This window comes from Gymnodraco acuticeps, unplaced genomic scaffold (assembly GCF_902827175.1).
Source record: "Gymnodraco acuticeps unplaced genomic scaffold, fGymAcu1.1, whole genome shotgun sequence".
Lineage (NCBI taxonomy): Eukaryota > Metazoa > Chordata > Actinopteri > Perciformes > Bathydraconidae > Gymnodraco > Gymnodraco acuticeps.
Window position 1 is genome coordinate 3,116,115 of NW_022989947.1, and position 19,310 is coordinate 3,135,424.

General features: G+C 38.4%; 1 protein-coding gene across 3 annotated transcripts; it reads left to right on the plus strand.

Moving 5' to 3' along the window:
- Positions 1 to 829: 829 nt before the first annotated feature.
- Positions 830 to 19,233, plus strand: slc44a4 (solute carrier family 44 member 4). Of its 3 annotated transcripts, XM_034210341.1 has the most exons (22): positions 830 to 1,198; positions 5,106 to 5,154; positions 5,313 to 5,386; positions 9,264 to 9,342; positions 9,429 to 9,528; positions 9,626 to 9,757; positions 9,935 to 9,995; positions 11,830 to 11,950; positions 12,859 to 12,942; positions 13,368 to 13,480; positions 13,740 to 13,862; positions 14,289 to 14,388; positions 14,524 to 14,616; positions 14,772 to 14,874; positions 15,423 to 15,682; positions 15,993 to 16,087; positions 16,419 to 16,522; positions 16,662 to 16,735; positions 16,881 to 16,951; positions 17,666 to 17,760; positions 17,852 to 17,936; positions 18,313 to 19,233. In XM_034210341.1, the coding sequence occupies exons 1-22, from the start codon at positions 1,159 to 1,161 to the stop codon at positions 18,429 to 18,431; spliced, it is 2,175 nt and encodes a 724-aa protein (XP_034066232.1). In that variant the 5' UTR covers positions 830 to 1,158; the 3' UTR covers positions 18,432 to 19,233. The 3 variants fall into 3 exon arrangements, with proteins under 3 accessions (XP_034066232.1, XP_034066233.1, XP_034066234.1); XM_034210343.1 differs by lacking the exon at positions 5,313 to 5,386 and having other exon boundaries at positions 832 to 1,198; XM_034210342.1 differs by lacking the exons at positions 5,313 to 5,386; positions 9,264 to 9,342.
- Positions 19,234 to 19,310: the final 77 nt, after the last annotated feature.

A 19,310-nucleotide genomic window follows, 5' to 3' on the forward strand; every position in this document is an offset into this window, starting at 1 on the left:
TTTTCTTTTTAAATATGTTTCTCACTGGTTTACAATATTCCATGTAATCCTATAGTATCCTGTAATTTATATACCTTTTATCCTATGTCATTATGTGTACATATGCAATATTAGGATATTATAGAGTTTATAGGGAGATGTGGCCCAAAAAAAGTATTTCCTGTTGGTGTTATTGTCTTATCAGCAGGGGGCAGCTAGCTACAAGCCACTATGCAAAGCTCCACAGGGCCCAGTCAGAGAAATGAAGATGTCTCACTCTGCTAGCAGTTCTACGAGTCTCTTTGAATTGGAGACTGCTAACGGATAAGAAATGCTCTGTTGTCATCCATCCATATACAGTGCAGTACAGAACAAAGAGATACGGAGTAATGATTATTCGGTTGTAAGGCAAAAAGAAGGATGCAGAACAAGAATACAAGACGGGGTACATACAAATGTACTAAAATAATACTTAAGTGAAAGAGCTCAGTATTTCTCCAACCACTGCTGTTGGGTAGATTCACCCATAATAATATATTGTGCATTTTAAAAACTGTTTTTTTATTTAATTCAAAGTTGTACTGTTAGATATTTAAATCTTAGACTAACGATTATGAGACAATAGGCCCCTGGAAACAGATATGCAAAGCGCCTCGCCACATCTACATTGAAACATGACAAACAGGTACAGTTGTATTCTTTTTGTGTCTCTTTTCAGGTGTAACACATCTCTTTGTGGTCTTTGCTGCTGTTTTTCAAAGTTGTTTTGGTGTCTTTCCAGTCATTCATGTTTCTTTGTGGTCCTTTTGAGTATGTTCCTAGTTGGTGCCATTTTGTAGGTGAAGGCCAGGGGGCGAAATAGGTTTTGATTAAATGCACTTAATCTTAATGCAGTAAACGTTTAGGTTTATATAACAGGAGCAGAGTGAGCCCTCATTTCGATAAACGATCTGTGGTAGCACGCTCAGGTGCGCATCCCTCTGCAGGTGCGCTCGCGCCGTCACTGCCTGGTTACTGGAAGAAAAAGATTTCCTCACGGAGTAACTGAGTCGGCTCAGACTCGGTGCAGCTCCTTTCAAACGTTATTTTAGCTGTTTTAGAAGGTTTTACAATCACTTTAAGCAAAGGTAGTTGTGTTTTAAAAGTTAACGAAGAAAGAGGTGGAGGTTAAGGTGGAGAATGGGTAAAAAACAGGAGACAAATCCGGACTCGGAGTATGGTGAGTTGAAATCGCCCGTTACCTCAGACTGAACCATAACCATAACATCTTATTTATCTATGTACTTAACCAACTACTTTTGGCTATTACTTTTCATAATGATTTCTGCCTATATTTTTCTTTTGTTTAAAGGATGTAATAATTGGATTTACCAAATTATTTTCAAGATTAAGTTGTTATTTTTGACATGGATAGCTGTTTTATTACATTTAAATCTGAAGTGTTTCTTGTAGTTTCAGTAAGTAAGAAAGGTATTGCTAAATAGACAAACTCTTTCCTTAAGGCCATACATTGGCTTGTTCACTGATGTTTGTGAGTCAGATTGCACACTTTAGGATCCTTATTAAAATGGTTTAATCTTTTACAAAAAACGTTTTACATTATATCACAATATATTTACAGCTGAGCAAAACATCATATAAAGCCATGCTTAAAATACTCAAGATGCTCCGAATTGGCTATTAATGAATTTCATAAACATGTATTTAAAAAAGAATAATAATTAGATTTTCATTCTTCTTTTTTACATTTAAAATATTTCATATTTTATACTTGAACTTCTTCAAAAACAAATGTTATGGTGAAGCTTTAACGTGAGAATTGTTGTTGATTTAGCTTTAAAGAATAACTTATTTTAATAATTGAGTATAAGAGAAGTTTCTGATACATTTTCTGTCATCAGCTAATCAGTTTAATATTTCAGTATTGATGAATTTATCATCCCATTACTTTCACTATTATTGATTGGTCTATAAAATATAAGAACAAAGAGGAAAATGCCCATCACACGGTGTTATTATTAATAAATAATCAACAGACCAAAAGCCAAAGATATCTATCCTACAATCAAATGAAACAAGTAGGGGGTCCTCACTCCTTTCCACACTTACTTTAGTGTTTTTTATATCACAATAGTTGCAGATAGATTTTCTGTTGATTCAATATTTTAACCTCAATATTGATTGGTCATAGCAGAGTCTTTGAATGACAGATGTTGTGATAAAGACAGGATGAAGGAGAACTACACTATCAAAAAATAAACAGAAGATAATGTTGTATCAACTCTCTGTTTCTCCATATCCTTGTTTGCGCTTGTATTTGGAGTATGCCATCAATCAATCAATGTTTATTTATATAGCCCAATATCACAAATGTTACATTTGTCTCAGTGGTCTTCACAGTGTGTACAGAATATCAGTATGACAATACGACACCCTCTGTCCTTAGACCCTCACATCGTACAAGGAAAAACTTCCGTATTGATCAAGTCGAAGTCTATTGACAGTCTGGGAGGTTTTCAATGCTACGGTAAACAGACCCTCCCAGGAGGTAAATATCCATCCGTATCTCATGACTCCTCAGAGAAAACACCAGAATAAGATGAGGACAGAAGATGTGTCATAGCCGACAGTTTACTTATCAGGGTGACAAGTGAACCTCCGTTAACATACAATAGACTTTATGTGTAAATGATCCTTCTTCCTAAACTCATCACCATTTGTAATCTGCTTCCTGCTAATTCTCTATTATTGTGCTGGACTTCATGAGGAAGTTAAAATGTTGGACAGACCAAGTTAGGCTGAATGTTGTACAATATGTATGTGTTGTGGGTTAAATGCAACCAGTGTGTCTGCTAAGTGTGAACACACTCAGTTTTAAGGAAATAGGTGACTTGCAGCAGTTGCGGGGGGTTTTGTTGCTGCAAATCATTGACCAAAAAGTATGTTGCTCAAGGCAACAAGGAAAAAGACTGTTGTTGACACTAGTGAATATTTCTGATTCATTTTGAAAAGATGTTCGCCTGTTTTTGAAAATGGTATAATGTTCGTCACACGGAATCAAAACATTTCTTAAATAGAAAGTGTTATGAGTGAGAATGAAAGAAACTTCTGTATTTCAGCTGTGTGATGTAGAGTTTATTTAAAACATTTTGAAAGGTGGACATCTCATTTGGAAACCAGGACCTACATTTTTGAATCTTTAACAATGAAGTGTCATTTCACACGCAAAAGCAACATACTCTTGCTGTTTCCAGCTTCTGTTGTGTTTAGGTCAACCAAATAAGATTGGGTTTTGCATCTTAAACGCTGCAGAGTTATAATGGGCATTTGTCCCTTTTTCCTGACATTTCATTGGCTAAAAGTTTGATACATATTTGTATTGAGAATGAAAATAGTTGTTTGTTGTGAAACATTTATCTCTAATTTGTCTTTGAATGTTTATGAGAAACCCTTTCTGTTGCGGTCATGGCTCTGACATGTAAACCATAAAGGTACTCAGGAGTCACATCACAGTTTTGACAATCAAATCAATCACACTTGAATGAATACACCCCCTACCCTCTTACTTCACATTACTTTGTAAGAATGACTATTTTTACTTTCTTTCTTTTACCCTGGGATAGTCAAGTGTATACTGCAGGTTACCAATTAACCTTGTCGTCATCTCTTTTCACAGTAAATTATAAAGAAGGGTGAGGTTTGTACTTTGTACAATAAACCACATATACTTTACAGTCTTTATTTTCATTAGTTAAAGAAGGGCAACAGACTATTTTGATCTTAATTTATTGCGCGAAATAACTTATTAATCTTAGAGATCAGTTCCTTCTTCAGTCAAGGTCAGGGGATGACCCTCACAGCCTGCAGCGTCCTGTCTAGGGTTCAATGTCCATTGGTTTAAAGCTTTTCACCAGCTTTTAACGAGGGCATAACAACTGAGAAGTCATTTAATATGTCTCACACACAGCCACAGAGAGTTGTTTCCACGTTGTCATTTACTCACAGCAGTATCCTAGCAGAGCTGAAATCTGACACTGGAGTCATGGGAAAAGGCAGAGGAACAGGTTCCTCTGTTGAGAAATGTGTGTATCACTGCCAGAGTCATTTCTGTCACATTCAACAAACAAAGATTCTGGAAACAGTAATGAGCGCAGATGCATTGTGTAGTCGGTCAAATTCATGTCTTATATAAACAGAATTATTGCAAAACGTTATTTGCATCTCAATTTTGAATACATATTATAGAAATGCAACACAAAGGGCTTCAAATAAGTGAAAAATAAGCATAAAATGTCAATAAAAACAGGGATGGAATGACACAATTATAGCATAATGTAAGATGGAAAATAAATAGAACTAAACATTATAATAACAAATTATAATAGTTAGAGGAATTTCTTCGGTTTGCCTCACCTCAAACATGTTTTTAATGTCCCCAAAAAATAACTTAGCGTCTGTGACACTACCCCCTCCTTCCAAAGCCATGCTTTTATTCAAATGATATTCAAATAAGCACGAGCTGCTAGTATCGATGCTTTGATCCTTTTCCCTAGGAACTAATGTGAACAAACTCTTTTGTGCTTATGAAAATCATTATTATGTTCTGTATGCTATACGACACCCAGTGGTTTCCAGTGTTTGTCTTGCTGGCTTCCTTTCTTCCTGTTCCAGGACACGACAATGACATCATGTATTTCCTGTTATACCTGTCACTTCTGTAATTGCAAGGACCTGTCAAGGACCTGTGAGCTACTAACCCACATGAACCAATATTCCTTCTCTAGTCTCTAAAAGCATTTCCTTATTCACCTGTAAATGTAATTCATTTACTCTAAGAAAATAACCTATGTTCAAAGTGAGCAATAGAGAGAATATATAAAACACATTTTTTTATGCAAATGTACTTCCTCATGTCCATGTATAGCAAACAGATTAAATGCATTTCCTTGAGAGGGAAATGTCAGGTTAAGTGCCATTACAGAAATGTGTGATAAACTAATGTGTCCTTGAGAATCTCCCTAAACAAACACAGAAGTCTCTGACTAATGTTTCATGATAAGGCTGTACCGGTCAGTGATTAATTTACTTTTCATTCAAAGCTAACTTGTCTTGTTTTCCTTTCCCAGGAGAACCGGCTCAGTTTGACCCAATGTTCAATGGACCCATGAAGAAAAGGTAACACTGTCCCTGCTTTTTCTAAACTGCAAATCCTAAACCCAGCAGATTGTGTTTTTCCAAAGTTCCTGTTGACTGAATCACATTTGTCACCCTCAAGGCAAACTTTGATGCAAAGCTCAGCCTGTTTAGAATAACCTCTCCCTTTCCTCCATCAGAGGGTGCACTGATATCATCTGCTGTATCCTGTTTATGGCGGTCCTCCTGGGCTATATAGCAGTTGGGATTTTAGGTGAGAGTAACCTCACGGCACCAACACATGCCCCACATATCACCATCTCCTATCTGCGTCCTTCTTTGTTCCACTAAATTGGAAAAAATAGCAAACAAAGATTGCATTAGTCTTTTCAAGTTTCATCAATAACCAGGAATACCAAAATGAACTTAAATGTACATTTTTACATAGATGTTTTTGTTAACATGTTGAGACGTATTTCAATGAAATCCTTGAAGTATTATTTATGTATTTTTATTTGAAAGTTTGTTCCTCTATACTCCCTCTCTCACACTCCCTTTTTGTTCGAAACACTACAAGTGTGATGTCAATAGTTTGTGGTTTTATGGGGAAAGGTAGCAAAGGAAGTGTCTGTTCCTTTACAGTTTTTCTTTCAAAATACAGACAATACAAATATTTGTGTCTCTATTTGTTTCTCTACCTTGGTAGTACATCTGCAATTACTCAATAGAGTTATTGGGGGGACACAATAATATATATTTTTAAATATTATTTTAACTAAGGTTTTGTGTGTCCTGTGATTTTCCTTTGAATGAATCTATTCTATTTCTTCATCACAATTCCTCAATGCATCTTAAAAAAAAAGATGTACGTTTTATATGTTGAGAAATATCATTACGTAAGAAATCCGGATTTCCACGTCAACATCCAGTCAGCAGCTCTTTATTGCCCTGTCATCAAACTCATTCCAGCACTTATAACTCCCTCTTATCTAGAGTCAACAAAGAGGCCAGATAAGCCAAATATGTGTCAGCGAATCTGTGCGTCCCAAATAATCAGATCCATAGAGGCAGGTCAAAAGCATTGGTTAGCTATTGTCGATTTGTTGTAGTGGAGGAATCTACTGGCTATTGTTAAAACATAAGGGTTGGATTAATCCCTAATAAAATACTCAGCATAGTGTCTAGCTCAGATGAAGAAACGCTGCACTTATATGACCGTTGTGCCCTCTTGTGGTTGGACTGAACATATTCATCAATGGCTGGTATCACACTAAATTATGGGGTGTAAAAAGGCAGTAAAGCCACTTTGGTGCATGCAAATGTATTTTTTTAAATCTTGCTTGATGACATACTAATTTTGACAACAACAATTGTGTTCTGTGACCCAATCTTTATATTAGACTGTTACAATTTGTTGTTAAAATGCTGGTACAGAATGGGGTTAAATATGATTGATTGATTGATTGATTGATTGATTGATTGATTGAAAAGTTTATTAACAGCTTGTATATTGGGTACAGTACAGTACAGCTCAAAACATACAATTGTTAAGGGGATGCAGACCAGAGAAAGACTTTCGTCTTGTTTACATCAGGGTCCCCCATTTCCAATTCATCATGTCATTTAAGACATATAAGACATATTTGACATACAGATGGCTTATTTACAATTTACATACAGGTGGTTTTTTTACATACAGATTGCTTGTTTACAATTTTCATTTTAGATTTCGTTCTAATACATCCTAACCGGACATTTAAGACATACCAAGTCTACAGATATACAGTTAGTAACAGAGTCTAAAATGCGAGTATATACCTAGATGGGGGGGGGGGGGAAGCTGTCCATTGAACGACAGGTTGAGATTTGTACCATTACCGGGGCCAGTTTTGCAATGCTCTCCCCCGAAGGTGCTCTTTAAGAGAGGTTTTGAAGGTAAGTATAGTTTTACTTTCCTTTACAGTTGTGGGAAGAGCGTTCCACCTTGATATGGTATAATTGCGAAACGTGTATTCCCCCTTTTTTGTGCCAAATCTGGGTTTCACATGATTTGTGGAGCTCCCTCTGGTGTTATGATCATGGTATTCCTTGACCTTTGGGAAGAATTTTGACATGTACATGGGTACCATAGAGGTGTAATGGATCTTGTAGACCAGGCCCATTGCAAGTAGCTGTACTCTGTCGTCTACTCTAAGCCATCCTAGGTTGTCAAAGTGGGCAGAGGTGAGGTGGGTTCTAGATAAAAGGTCAAGCAGTAGTCTGACCAGTTTATTTTGCGATATTTGAAGTTTTATTTTTAGCGCCTTGGAGGTGCTATGGTACCATGACGTGCAAGCATAGTCATAGTACCCTTGAATGAGTGCTCCTGCCAGAGTTTTCAGGGTGTTTTTGTTTACCAGAGAGGAGATCCGGTATAGGAATCTAGTTCTTTGATTGACTTTTTTTATTACATTGGATGCCATTTTGTCACAGGAGAGGTTTGCCTCAAGAATAGATCCTAGGTATGTAATTTCCTTCTTACTTGTGACAATAATGTCGCCCACTGCAACTGAGAAGTCGTCGGATTTGCTGAGATTATGTTTCGAACCGAAGAGAATGGACTCTGTTTTACCCAGGTGTAATGATCATTTATTATCGGCGAGCCAGGTGCAGATTCTGCCGAGATCGGAGCTGAGGGTTTTTTCAACCTGCAACCTGTTCCTGTCAGAGACCAGCAGGGCTGAGTCGTCCGCGAACAGGAACAAGTTGCAGTCACATGCTGATGACATGTCATTTACATAAATTAGGAACAGTAACGGACCTAATATGCTTCCTTGTGGAACACCACAGCTCACTGGGAGGGGGGGGGACAGAGTACCGTTGACCTCCACCATCTGTTCTCTCCCCTCCAGGTAGGATTGCATCCAGCTCACCGATAGTTTATCAAAACCAATTGCTTTTAGCTTGTCAATCAGAATGGGGTGATTGACAGTGTCGAAAGCCTTTTGTAGGTCCAGCATCACCATGCCGCAGTACTTGCCCTCGTCCACCTCTTGTTTGATGTGGTCGCTCAAATAAAGAAGGCATATGTCAGTGGAGTGGGATGTTCTAAAGCCAGATTGAAATTCATAGATTAGTTTATTTTCCGCGAGGTACTTTTCGACCTGTTCATATACTATTTTTTCCATGACTTTCGAGATGGAGGTAAGTATAGAGACAGGGCGGTAGTTGCCTGGGTCCAATTTGCTGCCCTTTTTGTGCAGGGGGGTTACTCTTGCAATTTTGAAGTCTTTGGGTACTTTTCCCTGTTTTATGGAGAGGTTAATTATGTGAGCTATGACTGGTGAGATGGCGGTTGCTGTGTCTCTGAGGAATTTGGAGGGGATATTGTCGTGGCCAGTGGCCTTGTTAGGTTGGAGGGCGCTCAGTTTAATGAGTACCTCTGCTGTTGTTACCCTTGCTAGACTGAAATCATCTTTGCGTACCCCTAGGTTTTTGTAGTAGGTCATGATGTGATCTACTCCAAAAAGCCCTGAGTGGGAGGGTAATTATTTACAAGAGTTGTGGCTATGTTTGTGAAAAAAATGTTCAAGTACTTGGCCACATCCAGTTTGTCTGTGATGAGCCTGTTATCTGTCTTTATGTTTAAGTTAGAAAATCTCGTTTTGAGTTTTTTACTGCAGCCAAGCTGGTTATTGAGTAATTTCCAAAGTTCACAGGGTTTATTTTTGTTTTCCTCAGTTTTGACATTGATGAAATTCTTTTTGGCAGTTTTGATCATGGAGCTTACGTCATTTCTTAGTCTGTTTCTTTCAATTTTGAGTTCAGTCACGTGGGCCTGGAGTTCACTGCTCGTGCTTTTGAAAAGCATTGACTGACTTTTATGAAACTCAGAGCATTTTTTGTCTCTGGTTTTCATGGCGGTCAGTATGCCGGAGTGCATCCACGGCTCAGCGCGATTTTTTACCCTGGTTGTTCTTAGGGGGGCCAAATCATTGAGTATTGCAGAGAATTTGTTTTTGAAACCAAGCCATGTTTCTTCAACTTGTGTACCACTGAGCTCATCTGATGATAACACTGCCCTCTTGCAGAAGTACCGTTTCCTCAGTGCCAAAGCATGGAGCGTGACTTACTGTCAATATCTTACCTTTTTTGTGTTTTTTTCCTATAAGCTTGGCTTTTCGGTGACCCAAGACATGTTCTTTATCCAAGAAACTCAACTGGATGGTTCTGCGGCATTGGAGAGAATGAGTAATTCAACCTCTCGTCTTTTCGAAAAACGTTAACATAGATATAAAGAATGTGCATTTTAAGTATTTCAAATCTTTCTCTCTCAGAGGCCGACCCAACCTGTTCTACTTCGACTTCATCAAGTGTGCCACATCTGTTAATGTTATGGCAAATGCCCTTAACGGTTTTCAGTGTCCAACCATGCAGGTAAAGAAGGCTGCTTTTGTTGTTTCTGATGATACTGGTCGGTTAACTGTACTATCCCAGTGTCCCAGAAATAATCATCTTTTTTCTTTACCTATAGGTGTGCGTGGAGAGCTGTCCCTCTCAGTTTTGGGCTGTGGGGATACTGTCATATTTGCCTGATGTAAAGCCAGCAGACGTTTTCAATCAAACTCTCTGTGTGCCATCCATAGACCTGGCAACAACTAAGTTGGTAAGTCCCATTCTTAGAAAACGTTGTGTGTTCCTTTAAAAAAATCCCAGATGAATGATTTGTTTTGATCATTTTTAGTACATTTAACATTTTGTATTATGCTTTATAATTTGCAAAATCGTACACTTTGATTGATTCACGTGTAATTGTTAAACTATGTGATAATGTTCTTCTCAGAGTGTTCAAAACATTGTGGACAAGGAGCTGTGTCCTTTCTTCTACATGCCCACAACCTCTGGTGAGTTTAATGCTCCTATAGACTACATTACATCCGTATTAATATTGGTCTGATGATACATTAGCACTATAGCAGGGTTGGTATGAGTTTCATACGGCTGCTTATTTAGAATGTACATTAACTTATTGTCACTGTTGTGTATTCGATGCATGATGGCTTGTCATCAGACATCAGACATCATCATCATCGGCCCCCCATCCCGTATCAAAGACATCCAGAATTTCAACTTCACCATTGACAGCCACACTCTATCTCCCCCCCTCACATCCGCAACCTCGGAGTCATCTTCGACAGTCAGCTCAAATTCAACCACCACATCAATCACATCACCAGGACCGCCTTTTTCCACCTCAAAAACATTGCCCGTCTCCGCCCATCACTCTCCTCCTCTGCTGCTGAAACCCTGATTCATGCATTCATCACATCACGACTTGACTACTGCAATAGCATCCTCTACGGCAGTGGTTCCCAATCTGGGGGGCGCGCCAAAGATCGCAGGGGGGGTGCCAGGCCTCAGATGATTTGAGGCCAAATATCATATTTAGACTTTTTTTTTTTTTACTTTTGTTTAAAATAATTGACTAATTAATTTTAATAAAATTCAAGTTAGTATTAAAGGCATAAAAAGACAGAAATGTATAATTCTTTCTTTAGTATAAATGTTTCTTCTGCCCATAAAACAGGCTTGTCTGGATAAGCGCATTTTTAAAAACATAGTCATTGTCATGGTTGGATTATTTGTCACAGTTGCTCCGATCAGATCGGTCTCCTCCATTTTGTAGATTATTTACGATTTTGTAATCCACATAAACACATCGGCAAAATCCGGTTTACTTTGAGCATGTGTTTTAAACAGTTTAATCCCTTTGTGAATTGTTTCCACTTGCGCTGTCCTTTAATTTCTTCATACAGCGGGAATCCAAATAAATTAATCCTGAGTCCAACAACCAACAAAGTCACTCCAATAGTGCTCCTTAATTACGCTTTCATCCTCCTTTAACAACATACTTCACATTCATCCAGTTTGTGACAGTAGTTGTAGCATTTTTGAGACTTTTAAACTTTAATTACCGCTGTTGCGCCCCCCCCCCCCCCCCCCCCCCTTGTGTGTGTGTGTGTGGGGGGGGGGGGGGGCGCAACTTCCAACAGGAGTCATTTGGGGGGGCTCTTGGGAAAAAAGGTTGGGAACCACTGCTCTACGGCATACCATCCAACCTCCTCAATAAACTCCAACATATCCAGAACTCTGCTGCCCGCCTCCTCACCCACACCCGCTCCCGAGACCACATCACTCCCGTCCTCCAGAACCTCCGGCTCCCCGTCCGTCAAAGAATCAACTTCAAAGTCCTCCTGATTACTCACAAAGCCCTCAACAATCAGGCCCCCCCCCCTACCTCACAGACCTGCTGCACCACCACGCCCCTTCCCGCTGCCTCCGCTCATCAGAAGCCAACCTCCTATCCATCCCCACCCGCACCAATCACCGGACCTGGGGGGACAGAGCCTTCTCCGTCGCTGCCCTCTCCCTCTGGAACTCACTCCCACAACCCATCAGAGACTGCACCACCTTCAAAAAACTCACAAAAACTCACCTCTTCAATATGGCTTTTAATGTGTGATTGTTTTTGTATTATTTGACTTTAACTTTGACTATATATTTATTTGTTGTTCCTTCCTTTTCTTTTCTCTTCACTATATCTGTAAAGCGTCTTTGAGCACCTGTAAAAGCGCTAACAAATTAAATCTATTATTATTGTGATGGAAAGTGCCTTAGATATCAAGGAAATTATAGTCTTCAATTTCAAGCTGATTTGATTATGTTCTGTTCTGATAGTGCTGGGGAGATGTTTGCCCGATATCACAGCACTGGACAGGGTCCCTTCGTACTTCTCAGGAATTCCAGGTTTACCCTCCTCAGTCAATGACACAGTAAACCAAATGATGAACGGCACAGGGTAAGATACAGAGTTTCCTCACCTCATCGTGTGTTGAATGACAAACTCATTCTTTGTTTTTCAATTGCTTTGACTCATTTCTTTGAACCAACCCTAACATTTACAAAGTGTTGGTTGTAATCATCACAACTGTTTCATGGGCAATAACATATATTTCTGCAAAAGGTGGTAACTTGCTCAAGGCATTTCATTTGTTCCCAAACAACCTAGTTATTGTTTGCAAATGAAATTAAAGTTTGTTTTATATGTGAGCCTTACTCTTCAGAATATTTAGATGGTTTTTTTCAACTGTAGGTCAAAGTTGACTAGGAAAGGTCAATAAATGATGTAGTACAAAGAAAAACGCTATGCTTATGTGTATAGTATACTTGAATCAATGGCAAATTAAAATCTGGTGAGAATAACAAGAGATTCAGAGATTTGAATTTACGGTTTTAAAATTACGGTTGTAATTCTAGTTCAATAATCGAGCCAAAAAACTGTAAATCACATATAAGGACACACCAGATACAAATGTTAACCCTGTTTCTCTCTCCTCCTGATCACCAGCACACGGTAGGTCTTCATGAGTGTTTGTGTCGGCTCTTAGTGTAGCAGCTAGTTTGTAGTTGCCTTAGATGCTGTGTGAAACGCTCTCTTGTGACTTGCGGGGTTAGTAGAAAGTAATGTGTATCTCTCTTACAGCAGATTAATTTCTCCATTCTCTCTTTCTCTATTCTAATTCTTTGGGGTTATGTTTATCTTTTTAGTCTTTACCACTTCATTTATTTTTGTAACTTCCAACAGGCTGTATTCATTGTTTGTTTATTAACAAAATGGTTTACTCTATCTTCATTGTTTTTATTTCACTAGGCCTTTTTTACTTCTCACTTTTACTGATGCATCTTGTCCTTGCTTTTTGTCATTAGGGACATTGTGAATGGCTTCAATGCCAGAGACATTGGCATCCGCATCTTTGAGGATTTTGCGTCGTCATGGCCGTGGATCCTCGTGTGAGTTACCCTGCAGAACTACACCACACATACACTGCCAATTATTGGCACTAATACAGATATACATTTCCCTTGAGATTAACCTGAGCTGAACTCCTGGATGCATCAATAATTAGCATTAAATATGTGTTTGTTATAGTACTTGGACATGACGTATCTTTATTTTATTATATGTTATTATTCTTATCTTTGCAGACCAGGTCTTTGCATTTCCTTTATATGCACCTTATTAGCCACCGGGCAGACTCACCCATCCATTCAGTAGTCTTTTAATCTAATATGTCTTACAATTGAATAGTGTATGATTTGACCATCATAAACGTCTTAATTCTTTATTACACTTTCAACTCTGGTATTATATTAACCTCATGTTTTCTATACCCTTTTTTTCTTTTTCTTAACACCCATGTTATATTCCCTCTCAGTGGTCTGGTAATAGCCATGGTGGTCAGCATGCTGTTCCTGTTGCTGCTGAGATTCACCGCTCCAGTGATGGTGTGGGTGCTCATCGTAGGACTCCTGGGTGCAGGGGCATACGGTAAACACATAGAGACCTCAGTGTCTCCCACTACCCAGAAACATTTCTTAAGCAACATGTATATAAAAATGTGTGTAACGGAAAAGCTAAAGACTAGATAAATAACTTGGTCCACTGTTCAAATGTAATATGTAATTTAAGTATTTTAAATATTCTTCTTAGTAACTCTAACTGATTGCATGAACAGGTATTAACAGTAAAAAGTTATATGTAAAGCTACGTAGCCTCTCACTGTTACATTGTTGTTTTTCTCTTGCAGGTATATGGCACTGCTACTGGGAATATAGTAACTACAAGAATGCCTCTGCTACAATTTCTAACATCGGTTTCACCACCAACTTTAACGTTTACCTGCAAGTCCAAGAGACCTGGCTGGCGTTCTGTAAGTCTGCTTACCAAGGTCATGAAAAATAATATTTTTCTGTACTGTTTAATAGTAATAAAAGCTTATTCGTTAAAGCTTGTATTATTTAAAGCTTATTTAAATAACCTGTTTTGGCAATGTTTCAACCACGAAGCTTTTACTTAGGCAAATAGTAGAACAGGAAATAACTAATGACATCATAAAGGCCAAATCACATCCAAAAATAAATGCAATAAAACCATTGTTGGTATACAGAAGACACTTCAGTTTTATAACATCACTTTATGACATTGTAAATAGCTTCTGGTAAAAGATAACCTTAATTTAAAAGTAACTGCTCTCCGCAACTGTAATTGTATTCCGTGTTGAATTATGTCAGCTCACATTTTTACGCTTAAGTAGGAGTTTTTCCTTCTTGTCACGCTTTTGTCTCCTCCCTCTCAGTGATAATCATATCTGTGGCGGAGGCCATCATTCTCCTGACCATCATCTTCCTGAGGACCAGAATCCTCATCGCCATCGCCATCATCAAGGAGTCCAGCAAGTGAGTCCTGACTGTGTGCAATAAACTTATTTTACTCTCTTTTAATTACCCCTTATATTAACCCATGTCTATGTTGTTCTTTACTCTTTCTGTGAAGAGTGCATAACTTTAAATGTGTGTGTTAATATTCTACAGGGCAATCAGTCACATGATGTCCTCTCTGCTCTACCCTCTGGTCACCTTCGTTCTCGTGCTGGTGTGCGTCGCTTACTGGGGCGCCACTGCTTTGTATCCTTCATTTTTATGTTTGCATTTGTTTTTGTATTTCTATGCATGCTGTCAGTCACAGTGTGCCTTTTACCAGATTAAAGTAAACATGTATCTAAGCTGCACTTCTATACAGTCCAGAGTGTCTGTTGTTCTCTTTAACTGATGAATGAAAGATATTTGGCCACTTCAGGAGGGCCGATCTACAGAGTGGTGGCTCTGAACTCCACTATGAACGACTGCAAGAGTATCAACGGCTCTGTGAACTGTGACCCTCAGGTGAGTCGGCAGGATGGGAACACGGAGAAGTTTGTCTCAACACTTTTCTTTCATAGCATTAATATCCACAAGTGCCTTTTTTATTCAAAAATGTAAACTTGTAAACAAATGTCTTTCCAAAGGTTATACATACAAAGTATTAGGAATGTGTTTACACATTTGTATTAGTATTTGTTAAAGTTGTTTATGCTAGATTACACATGATTGTAGATCTAAATTCATCATAATAACACTCGATACAAATTGTGACCTACATTGTAAACTTCTTACATTTATATCTTTGGTTGAATTGGCAAGTAGAATGAATTTGGCTCTGTTAGCAGTCAAATTACCATCACTTACTAACATACAATTATTTCCCCTCTAAAACTAAATGACTAGCCATCAGAAAGGGATAAACATAAAATGTCCTTTCACCAAAGATAATGCATGATCTGATACGTACGAGGAGACGTCACACTGTTTATGCTAAGACTCTTCTCTCAACCACTGCACCATTCCACTTTCTTTTTCTCCATCACCCACTCATTCATTCATTCTTCTCTCAGAACTTCAACACGTCAGACTACCCAGACTGCCCCTCAACCAGCTGCATCTTCATCAAATACAACGAGGAGGGTCTCTTCCAGAGGAACCTCTTCAACCTGCAGATCTACAACGCGGTGGCTTTTCTCTGGTGTGTCAACTTCGTCATCGCCTTGGGCCAGTGCACGCTGGCAGGGGCCTTCGCCTCCTACTACTGGGCCTTCAACAAACCCGGCGACATCCCCTACTTTCCTTTGTCTGCTAGCTTCATACGCTCTCTCAGGTGGGTTGATGAGCTGCTGTCACATGGTCACATCCTCTTACAGCAGGTGTGTCCATCCATGCCAAAAAAGCCAAAATGAATGCCTGCAGTCCCAAAGGCCGCTATTACTGGTTTACTGTCATCTTGTGATTCTAGTGACGTGATAACGTTACCGAGGGTAATGCACAAAGGGGAACCTTTTTAACCTAAAAGTACTCAAGAGTGCTCCACAAAAAATACTGGTAGAAGCAGTTTCCTCTAGAGGGCGCACTAAACACACAACATAACAGTTTGTGGAAGCAGACCTCAGCTTCAGTTTTTTGCATTTCAGGTACCATGTGGGCTCTTTGGCGTTTGGTGCTTTGATCCTGACCCTGGTGCAGATAGCGAGGATGATTCTGGAGTACATCGACCACAAAACCAGACGTAAGGCAGATAAACCCTCATCTAACATTCACATCTCATCTCTCATCTTTTTTATGTGTATTCTTGTTACATGTGCTTCAGTGTAAAAAGTCCTAATATTTAGAAGTATTTATCAAAGTGTTTTTTATTCAGCAGTTCCACTTTTAGTCTTAGATACATAATATATGAATCTCATGACATATTATGTTGATTAACCTCAAGTTTATTTTCCAAATGTCTCAGTGGATAAATTGCTACTAAAGATGTGCAGGCTGTTTACAAGTGGAAAAGAGTTGGAAGTTAATGGTTTCTGTTAATTGACAGGCTGCTTATTTTGTCTTTTTGTCTCCAGAGGCTCAGAATCCATGTGCACGCTTCGTATTGTGCTGCATGAAGTGCTGCCTCTGGTGTCTGGAGAAGTTCATAAAGTTCCTCAACAGGAACGCTTACATCATGGTGAGGACAGAGAATTGTACAGTTGTTGAAATCAGTCCATTAGAAACAAACATTTACAATATTATACAGTATGTTGTATTTTAATAAAATGTATTGTATAGATTTCTTTTCTAAAACAAGTGATTTTGTTTTTCCACAGATTGCCATTTATGGGACAAACTTCTGTGTCTCAGCCAAAAATGCTTTCATGCTGCTCATGAGAAATGTAGTGAGGTTTGTGTTAAAATCATGATCATGAGTTCAATGTCAATGCTGGCTGACCTCATGATGTCTGCCCAGTGCATGACATGAATATATATCCTTGTGTTAGGCGGTTTGGGTGAATAATGTTGTGTTTTTCTGACTGTGTGTCCCTTAGGGTTGTGGTGCTGGATAAAGTCACAGACCTGCTGTTGTTCTTCGGGAAGCTCCTTGTGGTCGCAGGAGTGGGTAAGGATGACGCCATGTATTGGGACGGGTAACACTAGAGAAACGGGTTCATATGTTGTGTTCTTGTCGAAAACCAAAAGTGTTTATGGTTGTTCTACACAGCCATCCTGGAGAGTGGAGTGGAAAGCCAGCTGTCAGAGAGGCCCGAGTTAAGACATTGTTTAAACACGTGGATAACTGTGTGCTTTTTCATTCTCCCTTTGAAAACACTTAAGAGTGTTTGCCCTTGATTGTACAGCTTCAAGCTGATTCAAGGAGATCTGTGACTGGCCTATGCTCACGTCTCTTGTTACAGAAGTTGTCAGACACAGCCAACTACTATCCAACATGCAGTAGGCCTACTGAGAATACTGAGCCCTTCAGTCAAATGCAGGACTTTGCATTGTTTTAAATGGCAATGCTTCAGATTTCAGTCCTGGTGGATTCGACACTATTTACTGGTGTTAACAGTAGTTTCGTACTACAGGTCAAAATACTGAGAGCAGCTAATGCAACTATATAAATATTGCCCTGCTCTATCCAGTGGGCTCAATCACCATTGTGTTACATGATGATGTGTTTGATTAAAATCAGTTTTTATTTTAGTTTTATCTTACAGAATATTGTGTAAACATAATCAAAAAGACGTGTTCTTATACAGTGAAGCCCATTACGCTTCTAGATAAATGCATAACAGGAAATGGGAGGAGAAACTGTAATCTTATTTTTTTCCAGGCGTCTTGTCCTTCTTCTTCTTCTCTGGACGAATATCGCTACCAGGCAACACCTTCCGCACTGAAACCCTCAACTACTACTGGATGCCAATTATTGTAAGTCACAAATGTTTCTCCTCAGTATTTAACGCAAACAAATTCAAAGTATATTATAAATCCTTTCTTTCTTTCACATCTGTTTTTGTAGACGGTGGTGTTTGGAAGCTACCTCATAGCCCACGGATTCTTCAGTGTGTACAACATGTGTGTCGATACACTCTTCCTCTGCTTCTGTGAGTAGATGTTTACAGTTTAGCACCATGCATGTTGTTGATATAGAAATACATCCAACATGAGGAACCTATTGAAGCCGTGAGAGGCAGGGGGCAAACACAGGAGAAACACAATTTAGATAAGACTTAGAAAATGGATCACCAAATGTTTTCTCCCTTGCCTCTCACGGTGCCCGTTTCCTCCTCACGTTGGTAGAATCATTATGTGTTTGTGGAAAGATTTTAATACTTGCAAATATAGTCAAATATTTATTACATGTTGATTTGAAGCTAAGAAGCTTAAAATGTAACTTGGATACATTGTTGTATTGAACAATACGCACATAATCAAGCACACATGCTCTGTTTGATCACAATGTGTCTTTCCCTCTCACAGTGGAGGATTTGGAGCGTAACGATGGATCTTTGCAGAAGCCTTACTTTATGTCCAAAAACCTCATGAAGATCCTCAACAAATCCAACAAAGCCCCGAAAAAGGTTAAAGAGAAAGAATGAAATAATTTCTCCTAGGTTTATGATGCCACACTAACAGTGTCACAGAATATCAGGATCTATATTTTTTAATACCTTTTCAATTGTTTTTCAAACAAGTCTACTGAAACTTATTTGCTGATTTTGCACCTTTTCTTTTTTATTGTATATGCAAATGTAGTATTAATGACTGTGCACATGAAAGGACTGTGAAATTCAAAGTGTCTTAGACATCAAATGTCTTTGTTTGTTAAAATAGTTTTTCTTTGTCTCATGACAAAAAAATCCCAAAATAATTTTCTTTTACTCTTAACAAGTTTGCCTGGCTTATAGCTGTATCCTCGGTTCATTTTAGACTTATTTATCTTGGGTTTGTTAATCCAGTTTAATGGCTTTTAATGCAAATAAGAGTTTTACCTGCGGTAAGTTATTTTCTATTTTTAATCAAGTTCTTTCATGGATGATTCCTAAGATGTGTTTTCATCAGATGGAACAAAAATAAATAGCAACAGCAACATTTAATATTTCTAGATATTTGTAAAAAAGAAAAAAAGTTATAAACACAAAACGCTATTTACAATCACAATAATGGTACTGATTATATGGATAAGTTGTTAATATGTACATGACAATACTGTTTGTCTTCCATCAACCTACTGTACTTCCAAACCTTTCACTGTTTCTCACCTTCACAGATGCTCCTGTACATGTAAACAATCATGGTTGATATTATGTACTATTCTTTGGTTTTCTTGTTTATCAGATAACCCATTTACATTCTTCTTCCTTTTGTGAAGCCTGCAAATACAGAACCATACAAAACAAATCTGACTCTTTAGAAAATCTTCCTTTTCTGCTTGAATTATTAAACAGGTGACATACAAAGCTTAAACAAATATATAT

What these genes read in the sequence shown, in the direction of transcription:
- slc44a4 (XM_034210341.1), top strand. Translation starts at nt 1,159, where the DNA reads ATGGGTAAAAAACAGGAGACAAATCCGGACTCGGAGTATG. An exon ending in TACTGGGGCGCCACTGCTTT is followed by an intron (nt 14,617 to 14,771) that starts GTATCCTTCATT and finishes GATGAATGAAAG; the next exon opens with ATATTTGGCCACTTCAGGAG. An exon ending in CCTTGTGGTCGCAGGAGTGG is followed by an intron (nt 16,952 to 17,665) that starts GTAAGGATGACG and finishes ATTTTTTTCCAG; the next exon opens with GCGTCTTGTCCTTCTTCTTC.